Source organism: Camelina sativa, chromosome 12 (genome assembly GCF_000633955.1).
Source record: "Camelina sativa cultivar DH55 chromosome 12, Cs, whole genome shotgun sequence".
Taxonomy (NCBI): Eukaryota; Viridiplantae; Streptophyta; class Magnoliopsida; order Brassicales; family Brassicaceae; genus Camelina; species Camelina sativa.
In genome coordinates this window covers 16,731,851-16,743,294 of record NC_025696.1, presented here as the reverse complement: position 1 = coordinate 16,743,294, position 11,444 = coordinate 16,731,851, and the positions used below count along the sequence as shown (strand labels likewise).

At 37.0% G+C, this 11,444-nt stretch overlaps 2 protein-coding genes across 4 annotated transcripts in view; one reads left to right on the top strand and one right to left on the bottom strand.

Moving 5' to 3' along the window:
• Positions 3,039–9,355, top strand: LOC104731954. 2 transcript variants are annotated; one of them, XM_010451461.2, is made up of 19 exons: positions 3,039–3,315; positions 3,902–4,208; positions 4,312–4,503; positions 4,580–4,663; positions 5,135–5,194; positions 5,375–5,419; positions 5,523–5,722; positions 5,933–6,340; positions 6,614–6,740; positions 6,832–7,029; positions 7,122–7,211; positions 7,519–7,581; positions 7,695–7,769; positions 7,852–7,902; positions 7,988–8,065; positions 8,281–8,415; positions 8,526–8,633; positions 8,806–8,871; positions 8,962–9,355. In XM_010451461.2, exons 2-19 carry the CDS (start codon positions 3,918–3,920, stop codon positions 9,028–9,030), a joined length of 2,340 nt encoding a protein of 779 aa, XP_010449763.1. In that variant the 5' UTR covers positions 3,039–3,315; positions 3,902–3,917; the 3' UTR covers positions 9,031–9,355. The 2 variants fall into 2 exon arrangements, with proteins under 2 accessions (XP_010449763.1, XP_010449764.1); XM_010451462.2 differs by lacking the exon at positions 3,039–3,315 and adding an exon at positions 3,410–3,429.
• Positions 9,587–11,444, bottom strand: part of LOC104731953 (putative 57 kDa heat shock protein) — a 2,688-nt gene continuing 830 nt past the window's right edge. Inside the window, exons 1-5 of one of the 2 annotated variants that reach the window (XM_010451459.2) lie at positions 11,016–11,183; positions 10,493–10,876; positions 10,364–10,390; positions 10,203–10,256; positions 9,587–10,073 (exon numbers count right to left, since the gene is read on the bottom strand). In XM_010451459.2, coding sequence (XP_010449761.1) covers positions 9,745–10,073; positions 10,203–10,256; positions 10,364–10,390; positions 10,493–10,876; positions 11,016–11,052 — 831 coding nt within the window. In that variant the 5' untranslated portion in view covers positions 11,053–11,183 and the 3' untranslated portion in view covers positions 9,587–9,744. Of the gene's footprint in view, positions 10,074–10,202; positions 10,257–10,363; positions 10,391–10,492; positions 10,877–11,015; positions 11,184–11,444 lie in introns of those variants that run through there. The other variant, XM_010451460.2, reaches the window with a different exon arrangement.

The window sequence follows — 11,444 nt, the reverse complement described above, 5'->3', positions numbered from 1 at the left end:
TTATCTAAATACAGTTGAAGATCTTCTCTCTCACTTGTGGTGCACAAGTTTTATTTAAGAATGTGGACGGACTGTGGCATAGTTTTGCTTTCGGTAGAAATCAAGGATTTTAAGAAATGTGTTTAAATGGACACAGGTCCATATAAACCAACAAACAAAATGAAAAGAGGCTTATTACGGTCACAAATTTTCAAAGGCAATATTGATTATTTTGAACATGAGTTGACGAGTTTACAACTAATCAAAACTAGATGATTAAATTTAAAACTACAAAAAAACATCTCAAAATTAAACTAGACCAATATATCTCCCACAACAAGTTATAGGAAAAAAGCATCCCAAAAAACATAGAATACATTAGTTAATTGGAAAATTATATGTAGTCGACTCAAATGTAAGCGCTTATAATAACAAATATTACGGGGTTACAAATCATTGTAGGTTTGTCTTTATTTTATTGTTTCATTGCATTTCTATATCTTATCATTTTCAAAACCATAATTTTCATAGTTAATCTAATTTCAAAAAATAAAAAAATTATATTTTTAACATCAAATATATTTAAAAATAAATAAAAAAACATCCCGCAGCATCGCGCGGGTCTAACCTAGTATAGTTTTAATTCCTTTTAGTATTTGTAGCTCAAATTGACCCAACTGTAAATTTAGTGATGAAGCTAAGAAGAAGAAGATCAGTGGGAATAAGAGCTTAAAGGAGCTGAGAGAAGAAAGGTTGTAGAGGAAGAGGATTGAGAAGGAAAGAGAGATAGCCCTTTTCATGAAACAGAGCCAGAGAGACTGTGGTTTTTCCCGGAGGTTACATTGGTGGTTCTGGTTTCACAGTTCATGATGAAATTATACCTAATTTCCGTTGTGTTCCTACATATTAGTATCTAAGTGTTGCTTGATTCCTATCCCTAGTGTTGTTTTATTGCCTAGCGCTACTTGATGCTTGTACTTCTTGTGTTGATAGAACCATGGTAGATAGTTTTGAGTGTGATAGATATCTGGGGATCTAGGAATCAATAATTTACCAGGTCCTAGCTTTTTAGTATATATGAAAGTTTATTGAAGCATGGTTGGTAGTTAATTCGAATGTTTGATGGTAGCGTTTAGACCCTCAAAGTTGGAACTGTGTGGGTAAGATTTATTGTTGGAGAACTGTTTTGGTTGCTGATAATCCCATTGGTTCCAAGTGGAACAAGCAAAGCAAACTTATGGTCATCAGAAAAGAGTATATAATTGAATGATCTAGTAGTTAGTTTGTGAAATTGCGTATAGTGATTCAAAGGTATTTTTATTACCACCTTTCGATATTTGTGTATAGATGTGTATTGCCTCCTGCTCAGAAGAAAGTAATAGTAGACTATTGTGAACCTGGATATTGCATAGTACTCGATTTGTGCTGATAGAATCATGGTAGATAATTAAGAGTTCGTTTTGCAGACATCACAGTGTATTGTATTGCTTGTTCTCTAAGCCTGTACAGGAAGTGTGGTAGATTTTAACACAATTTGCATTTGATATGGACCCAATGTTAAGAGTTTTTTTTGTATCAAGCTGACGTTTACCCCACTTATTGTCATAGACTCATAGGTATCTCCTCCGTTGATAGTCAAAACTCAAAACTAGAATCTCCCTTTCGACAGTTCAATATCTTCTTTGCACTACCAATACCAGAGTCAGTAATGGGTGTGAGGTAGAGAGACTTAAATAGCCTTATTTTTGGTGAGTGTGTGCATATATAACCTTAGGCTCGTAACCACTTTAGACAACACACTATTTCTGCTACTGTGACATATCAGTACTAAGACTGAAGTTGGTAGCTGAAATCCCGTTGGTTCCTACGTGAATAGGCACACCAAAGTTATAATTTTGAGAAGAAGGGTATTATAGACGATTGCTAAAATTAGCTTGTGAAATTCCTGCAGGCGGTGATGGAAATCAAAAGGATGAGAAAGAAGACTTGATGCAAAGATTCAAAGGTGGTTCCACGTCTGAGATGCTCCTTCTTTTGTCGTTCATCTATATGTGTGTATAGAGATGTTTCTACAAATAGAAAAAATGGAAAGGACGTGTAGTGATTTTGATGGTGGAATCATTTAGTTATTGCTTCCTTAAATTTGATACTCATAGCAACAATCTTGTAAAAATGTTTTTGCAATTCGACAGAGACCTTTGGAAAATGATAACAAAATGAGAGGACTCATACATAAAGGACATTGCAGCGTATGACAAAAAGTTGTGTGGTTTTTGAGAAAGCTGATAAAGCTGATCACAAACACGATTTCTCCTTTTTTTTGGTTATTACAAAGATGATCACAAACTGGTTGCAGTCTTACTCATTCACTGGTTTAGATCACAAACACGGGTTTCTCCTTTTGGTTTATTTAGAAAGGTGATCATAAACAGTCTCAATCATTCACTTGTTAAGTTTCTTCTCTCATATATGTATTAGATCACGTCCTCTTTGACTTTGAGCATGAGTCGTCTTGTCTTTGTAGGGATGGTGTGAGTGAGTCTCCGTTCAATCAAGTTCTGTTTCAGATAAAAATAATGCAGGTATGGATCATGGTTCTGGTATCGCAGTCTCTCATTTTTTAGATCATGGTTCTGGTTTCGGCAGTCTCTTTCAGTTTTGAAGATGAGCAGTGTTTGTCCATAAATACTAGACTTTGTAGCCAGGTACTAAAAAAACTAAGATTTGTTTAATGTGTGTTCAATATTGATATATCTGGTTTTTGGTTCAGATTGAAAAATTTAACTATGATTTAGAGGTTGAAGAACTCTTGTTTTTTTTTATATTTGTGAACAAGCAAAGCTATCATCGTAGAGAAGAGAGAGTATGTAAATGTATGGCCAAATAGATGAAAATTTACAAAAAGAAGAAAGAAAAAAACGAAAGGGGCAAAAACGGTATTGCAACAGGCAAATTCCACATTATATGTCATGATTGGTCAAATAGTATCATCAATTCATCACGACACAAAACGACAAAACTTCTTTTTGTAGATATTATTAATTATTATTACGAAGAAGAAGAAAGAAAAGAAACTGACCGTCTCTTCTTTGGTCTCTCGCTCCTCGCAGCCTTTTTTTTTTTGGTTGTTGTTGTAGCAATTTTCTCAAAAGACAAGACCCCTTCAAAGTTGAACCCACGAGGATCATCCTCCTCCTTGTTTGTTTCATGATAAAGCTCTGAAGAACCTTTAATTCCTAGGTCACTAAAAGTTTCAATTGGTTTCTTCTCCTTCCTTCATCCACTTATGTCCGTTTTCTAAAAAATTGTCTGCTTGATAAATAAGTTTTGGCGTAGGTGAGAGATCTTCTTTACCTTTATTTCTTATCTTCTTTTGTCTGATTACTTACTCTCTGTTTTCTCTATTTCCAAAAGGTACTTTTGTTTTATGTTCATAAGCTTATCGGAGAGGTATCTTCAAATTCCGTATATATATATATATTTTTTTAATTTGATACTTAGCGATCTAAGGCTTTAAGGATTTTAACAGGGGGTTTAAGTCTCTAATAATTGAACAGATGGATCTAAGTTTCAGTCTTACCGACGTCGCTTTTTGTCCCTTTTATGTTTTGTACTAATTCTTAATCAATCACTTAAAAAAAGGGGCTTAATTTATTTTGGTGTTGATGATTTATTGCAAGAGAGTTTCTCCTCTTCACCTACCTATCACTGTCTTTATACACCTGTGTAATAATAAGTTTTTTGAGTTCCTTAATTTGTGTTTTCTTCTGTTATTATCTCTTGTTTGTTTGACTCCCCTAATATGGACCACCTTGGTCAAAATTATACTCAATTGAATCACTATTTTTATTTGGTTTGTATACTCACTCAAAATTGTGGTTGTTGTTGTTACTGATGATAATTGGTTATTGTCTTGTTGTAGTCAAAGTAAGTGATTGATGGCCAAGAATGAGGAAGGAAGTGGTAGTCCGAGCTGGGGTGCTTCTTTTTTCATGCCCACCTCAGAAGATGTCGCTATGGCTTTTGCTGCTGCTGCTTCTGCGATTAACCCTCCAAGGCCTTCTGTTGTCTTTTCCTCCAAAGATGAAGGTAGTGATAGCCCTCTGGAGAGGCTACAAAGGCAGGTGTCTAAAGCTGTTAAAAACTTCTATGAGACTCCTAAAACCAAGAGTGTTATCTACAATCCTGAGGTTTTGACCAGCCAGAAGCGTCTCTGGGCTAAATTTCAGGTGCAACTTATGTATTCTCTTTTAATGGAGAAGCAACTTATGTATTCTCTTTTATGGAAAATCATGAAGGATGGATCTGTAATCACTAACTTATTTCAAACAGGATCATAAACCACTAAAAGATCCATCAAGGCTTTTTGAAAGCGTTGTTGTGGTTGGACTTCATCCTAATTGTGATATTCAAGCACTTGAGAAGCAGTACATTGCACGAAAATCTGAAGGCTCTTCTGGAAGATTACGAAGTGCACTGGTATCCCAAAACCATTCCCGTGTAGAACCCAGTCTCGAACCACAGGTGAGGTATTATCATCTTTTATATATATTTCCTCATCTGCAAGCTGCTTAAGTCTAAGTATTAACTTTATTTTCAGGTCTTACTTGTGTACCCTCCCGATAAGCAGCCTCCAATTAAATACAAGGATCTTCATTCATTTTGCTTTCCTGGAGGCATTGAGGTGCTTATTCGTTTTCATCTTTACCTACCTATTTTGCTTCTCAGTCTGCAATATGTAACTAATTTTCTGGTGCTTTATGGGTCAAACCATTAACTCCGAAACTGGTTAGAATGTATATGTTGGCACAGACACTTTAGAACGTGTCTCACAGTTCTGAGCTGAAATTTCCTCATAATGCATTGTCTAGTAATAGCGCATGGTGGTCATAGTTTAAATTTTATGTTGGTTCTCTATGTATGATACGTCGCTAGTACATAACAAATACTTTTAAATTCACACACTTTTGAAGCTCTTTTAAAGTGTTAGTATGCAAGTCTTTTTTTTCTAGTAGATCTCCCTTGATGACTAAATGCTTCTGTTGCATATTACCCTTGATGATTTACTAGATTGTATGTAAGAACAACATACTTTATATTCCTTCTTTTTACCTGTCATGTCTATTAATTTCATACGGGTGGCTGTTGGTTTCAGGTCCATGCTGTTGAGAGAACTCCTTCCATGAGCGAGTTGAGTGAGATTTTTCTCAGTCAGGTACTTACCTGATGTGAAATGTGGATGTAAAGATTGATCTTTGTAGTGGATTCAGTTTAGTAATATTGGGAAAATATTGTGGATTTCATTATTGTGTCGAGTGCCAACTTCAATTCCAAAGCTAAGCTTTATATATGAAAACATGCACTTATTTAAAATCCGGTGATGCTAACTTTGCAGGAACATCTTAGACCAAGTGACCTTTCATTTGTATTTAGGTTACAGGTAAGCATCATCTTTGTCGAACAATCCCTCTTTGTTTTAAAACCTTTATTACATTATAGCTTCTCTATTTGGATGAGTCATTTCTGTGATATTGCCCCTTCAGGTTGCTGATAATTCGACTTTGTATGGATGTTGCTTACTAGTGGAAGAGATAGTGAACAAGCCGTCGAGATTGCTTTCTACGGTTTTGGACGAACAACCTGCCTGCTCATCATTAAGTCGCTATGTTATGACAACTCGCAGATGCTATTGCATCCTTACCCGACTGCCTTTTTTCGAATTGCATTTTGGTGTATTAAATAGGTATGTATTGAACTTCTGAGATCTTTGTTTGCCTTCATGCAGTTCAGATTATTCTAGTGTAGTAGTGTGACATAAACAGAATCTATCATGACACAGATCTTATCATCCCACAAATATGTTTGACTTGTATTTTTCAAGAAATCCTTTAATGCCTTGTTGCAGTTTTCGCTTTTTGAAGGCGTGCTCACATTGATACTCCTTTTGATGTAGCATCTTCTTGGAAGAAAGACTGGAGCATTTGATGAGTGGCATCAGTAGTGCATCTTTAGAACCCCCGATAGATTTCAGCAATGAAGATAGCTTAAATGATTCATCATCCCAACAAAGAGACTTTGGGGAGACAATAGAACAAACTGTTGAAGCAGGTTCAGAACTCACTAAAGCTGACGAAATTTCTGATAATGGGACCTGTGAGGCGAATCACGATGTTGACCTCAACGTGGATCCAATAAAGAGAGTTGTTGAGAAGATATCTGGTTTTGCAGAGTTTAACGACCATGTCGTCAAAGCTGATGATTCCTTAACACCTATTAAGCAAGGCATAGAAAGTTGTTTACCAGATCCTGGCCCACTGCTTCGGTGCCCTTATTTGGATGAGATCTCTGATTCTAGCACTAGGTACATCACCAAATCCTTTCCTTCATCTATTGGTCGCATAACAAGCAATCCTTTAACCTGTCTGTTGATTAGATATATATTTAAGATTTTTGGATTGTTTTTCATCAAACTCTATTGCCTAACAGTACTCAAATCTTCACGATGATCTTGTTGACCATATTTGTAAAGTATTACCCGTTGATCAAAAGAATTTATTGAGCTGAAACCTTAATTACAGTGCATTAGTGGTTCGACTTTCACACTGCTGCAAAGCATATAACTTGCTTTTTTCAGCTTTCAGGCTGCTCCTTGTGAGAGTAGGCATTCTAGGAATAGTGCAGATGATACGGAGACAGATGAAGCATCCTTTTCTGGTCAAGATGACACAAGCAGTAATTTTGATATCCTTGAGTGGGCAAAGGTTCGTCTACTTTGCTCTCTTGGAAGATTCCTATGTTGTGTCTGCCGTCATCATACTCCTAACACTCTTAACTTAATAAAATCTCTACCAGTCCAAAAAAAATGGGTCGTTGCAAATACTATGCGAGTATTACCAATTAAAATGCCCAGCAAGAGGTTCAACTATTACATTTCATCCTTTGGAGCATCTTCATCCGGTTGAATACCATAGACCTGATGAGGTGGCTCTCCATACTCCTGGATCAGCAATTGACCTAAGATCATGCTGCACTAGTCTAGAACTCGCGGAGGTATTGTATCTGACAATCATATAATATGCTGCATTGCATATCTGAAACATATATATGACAGTCCCGAAACGCTTATCTTCCTTGGTCTTCAGGCACACAATGCGCTCATGGCTGAGGAAGAAGCAGCTGCACTATCTACATGGGCTGTTGCTTCGCTATGTGGATCACTGCGGCTTGACAATGTGATTCTTGCTTTTCCGTATTATCTTTTCATGAACTTGCGGTTTCTGTGATGCTGATTCGTGTGTACAAAATATATATCATATCTAATGATCTCCTAGTAATCTGATATTCTTGTTATCCGGTGGTCTCATATGGTTTTCATATGCGTTATATGCTAGAACTCTGTAGACACCGAGTTGCTTTGTTTCTTATGATGATGCTAATGCATTCTTTCTTTGGTTACTGCAATTGATCTTTTCTACTGATGCTACTTCCTGCATTTGGACATAATTACCTGAAAATCTGATATTACCCTTTTCTTTGCAGGTCCTGATGATCCTATCAGGAGCACTACTTGAGAAACAGATTGTGTTTATCTGCTCTAATTTGGTAAAGCACATACTCTGTGACATCATCTATTTGATTTCAACTATTTCAATCTTTAATACTGCATGTTCGTCTTTAATTTATTTGGGTTTTTTTGGTCTTTTATCAATACACAGGGAATCTTAGCAGCATCAGTTCTATCAATCATCCCAATAATCCGTCCATTTCGGTGGCAGAGCCTTTTAATGCCGGTATTATCCTGTTTCGGTCTGGTTTTCAACTGAAAACCTGTAGTTAACCCATGTAGGATTAATGACTGGCTCTAATTTGCAGGTTTTGCCAGATGATATGTTGGAATTTTTGGACGCCCCAGTCCCTTACATAGTGAGTTTGTGAACATGATTTCTGCATTATAAGATCCGTATCATTTTTTTACGTTGCTTAACATGCTACTGTATGTTCATTCTAGGTTGGGGTAAAGAACAAGACAAGCGAAGTTCAGTCAAAACTAGCAAATGTTATCGTAGTGGATGTTCTTAAGAACCAGGTCAGTTTCTGTCTTTGCCCTCGTTATCTTCTGTTACCAGCTTTTTTTATGGTCAAAATATCCTTCTTACCAATAACATTTTTGGTAACAAAGCTCTATATAGTATATATCATGAGTTCCTTATACATATGATTTATTGATAGTGCTACATATCTTCCTTGGAAAATTTCTAGGACCTGCACATGTTCACAGTCTATATTCTCATGACATTTCAGGTTAAGTCACCAAGTATGCCTCAGCTGCCTCAGTATCGAGACTTATATAATGCGCTAAGTCCTTATCATTCAAAGCTTGTTGGAGAAAGCTATCTAGCAAAGAAAAGACCAGTATATGAATGTACTGATGTGCAGGTCTCTGACGCTCTCTCTTAAGTCTATTTTCTTTATCTGTTCTCTAGAGATTAGCCATGTCACGTGCTATTTCTAACCACTTGTCATCAATTGTGTTTGATTATCCATAGGTGGATGCTGCAAAAGGCTTTCTGGGTGTCCTAAGGTCGTACCTGGATTCTCTTTGCTCTAATCTGCAGTCACACACCATAACAAATGTGCAATCCAACAACGATAAGGTTTTTTCATCTACAACTAAAAGATCTCCAGCCTAAGGCGTCTTTCTTATGTCCCATTCCTTAGTTTTAGAATAGATATGTTTTGCTATCCTCTTTAAATGATTTATCAACTTTAGACATCAGGCAAGTATATTATAATGTTAAGCTTGAAGCTGTTCTTTCTTTCTTTTAGGTATCACTTCTCCTGAAGGAAAGTTTCATAGACTCCTTTCCTAGTCGACAGCGCTCGTTCATGAAGGTGAGAGCCCTTCACATTAGATGCTTCATACTTAAATAGTTTCCATAAGGACTGAACTTTGCTGATACTTTTCTGTTATGATGCGAACAGCTATTCGTGGATACACAACTCTTCTCTGTACATACAGATCTCGTTCTTTCCTTTATCCAGAAGCTATAGGAAGATTACATGTATACGCATTGCTGATGAGAACACAACACCGCTCAATAGAAGTGCCGTCGACTCTTGTATTTGTAAATTACTGTTTGAGAAAATTGTCTACGGAAAAAGACTTCCGTAGATGAGGAATTTGATAGAGAGATGAGACAACCATCATCGTCTTTGTATCCTTCATAAACAAACAAATTGGTGTTTTTAAGTTTTTAACTCTTGCAATCGTAATAGTAAACATAAGATCTTTTATTTGTGCATAAGATGTAGATGTTGAAACACCATTTAAACACCATTTTGTACAAAAAAGTTTTATGTCAAGTTTCATATGTAAGTGTGAACATTTTCATAAGACTAAACGTTGATAAATTCTGTACTAATTGTCACAGGGGGCCTATAAGGTTTCAATGCCCAATAGATTACACAGCTACTCTTGTTTCTCTAATTGTGGTAGATTTCAACACATTTGCATTTGATAAAAGTTACCTTAAAATCCTTTGCAATTCAATAGTGACCTTAGAAACAGATAAACAACTAATTAGAGAGACTCATGATAAAAGGGCAGTGCGTAAGGCAAAATATGTTTTGTCGTTGAGACATATCCAAAGTACTAAAACATAAAACTGACATAATCCTTAAAACAAGGAGACACTATCCACTCTAATGAGAAAAAACCAGATTTAAACAGAGACCCAAAGACAAAGCTTCATCACGAAATCATCATCAAACGGGAGGGATAATCAAACGGATCACACCACTCTTGGCAATGGTCTTGATCTTACGGATGGGAATGTCGACTGCAGGAGTAGAGAGCACAGCCACGTCACCAGAGTAGAAACGTCCCCCTGTGTCGTGGCCACGAGCAGGAGCTTCACCAGTCACCTTCACTCTCCCATTCTCGACTGAGACGGTGAAGTTCTCTTTGGGCACGCCCGGCATGTCAACACGCACGTAAAGACCACCGTTTTGGAGCACCTTAGACTCGTAAGGCATCTGAGATCCTTCACCCACACATGGATGTGGCATCAATATTGGACCAGTTAAGTTGGGGTCTACTCCACATACATCACAAACAACAACAACAAATATTCCTAATTAGACCAGACAAAACACTCTTCTCCTATATATATATATACACAATGTAAGTCTTGCAGAGGAGGAAAGATTAGATATGTGAATACCATTAGGATCCGATGCAGGAATAACGTGACGAGCCGTGGCATAGCCATTGGAATCTATGACCGGAATAGAAAAAAAAAACAGAGTACTGCAAACATTAAATCTGTTTTAACTTATATTTTGTCTGTATATGTAAATAAGAAATTTCAATAATAAAAGTTACCTTCTCCGTCAGGGCCACCCATAAACGCTGTAGAAAACAAAATTCATCTATTAATCAGATAATTTTATCCTATGAATCTTTTAATAATTAAAAAAGTTAAGGTTTTTGGTTTTGGGGATAATAACATACAGATGCAAGGAGGAGGTGGAGTTTCGGAGTGGATCCTTTTGAGAACAAGTCGGAGAACGCCATCGGACATCTGGGAGGTGAAGCCGGAGTAGAAGCCATGGCATTTGCAGACGATTTTGGAGTTGATACCTTGGATAGCAAGCTTGGGACGAAGAGTGGTTCCGTCGTAACAGCGGACGGTAGCGTCGTACTTATGCTCTTTAGGAGCGTTCCCCAAGATACAAATGGCTCTGTTCGGCTTGTCGAGGAAGACATCGATGCCGTTGTTTGGAACTCCCGGCATGTCGAACCTGAGGTACATGTCATCGTTATCCAGCGGCATGAACTCGATGAAGCCTTTTGGACCACTTACTAGAAACGGGTTGTTGATTGCGTAAAACCCATCTGCACCCATCATCAAAGACCAACAAACAAAGAAATTAGCAAAAAAGATTAGATTTTTATCAAAAAGAAACGATTTTTATGGGTTAAAAAGAAGAGCAAAAATGGTAACTTTATGAAACTGAGATTTTTAAAGTTAGACCTGGAGATTGAGGAACGAGAGAGACAGGGCTGACCATGATTCAACGGCTGGGTGAAGCTTTTCTCTGAGATTTGGTTTGTGAGACTAAGGGTTGAGATCTCTCTCTCTCTCTCTCACTGTGGGTTCTTCTTCTGGCGTTTAGGGTTTTGGGAGCTTTTATGTAGGAGGAGGGAAGGAGTGTTGTGTTGTCTGTCTAGTGAAGAAAGAACACGACAAAACACAAATGGGACACGTGTTGCTTTACTATTTGCGATTTTCACCAATAATAATCAGACGCGTGTTGTTTTCTTTTTGTGATACAGCTTTCTTAATTACGTTGCTTTATTAGCAGAAGAAAATAGGGTATTTGTTTTGTGTATAAATGACATACTTACTAATTAGTGAAGTTGAAAGTAGCAAGTTTTTTAAAAATATATATATTTACAAAAA

Excerpts from the sequence above, each read along its gene's own strand:
- LOC104731954 (XM_010451461.2), top strand. The coding sequence starts at position 3,918 with ATGGCCAAGAATGAGGAAGGAAGTGGTAGTCCGAGCTGGGGTGCTTCT. Across the intron at positions 5,195-5,374 it reads GTGAGATTTTTCTCAGTCAG|GAACATCTTAGACCAAGTGA; the intron begins GTACTTACCTGA and ends CTAACTTTGCAG. Across the intron at positions 8,416-8,525 it reads ATGAATGTACTGATGTGCAG|GTGGATGCTGCAAAAGGCTT; the intron begins GTCTCTGACGCT and ends GATTATCCATAG.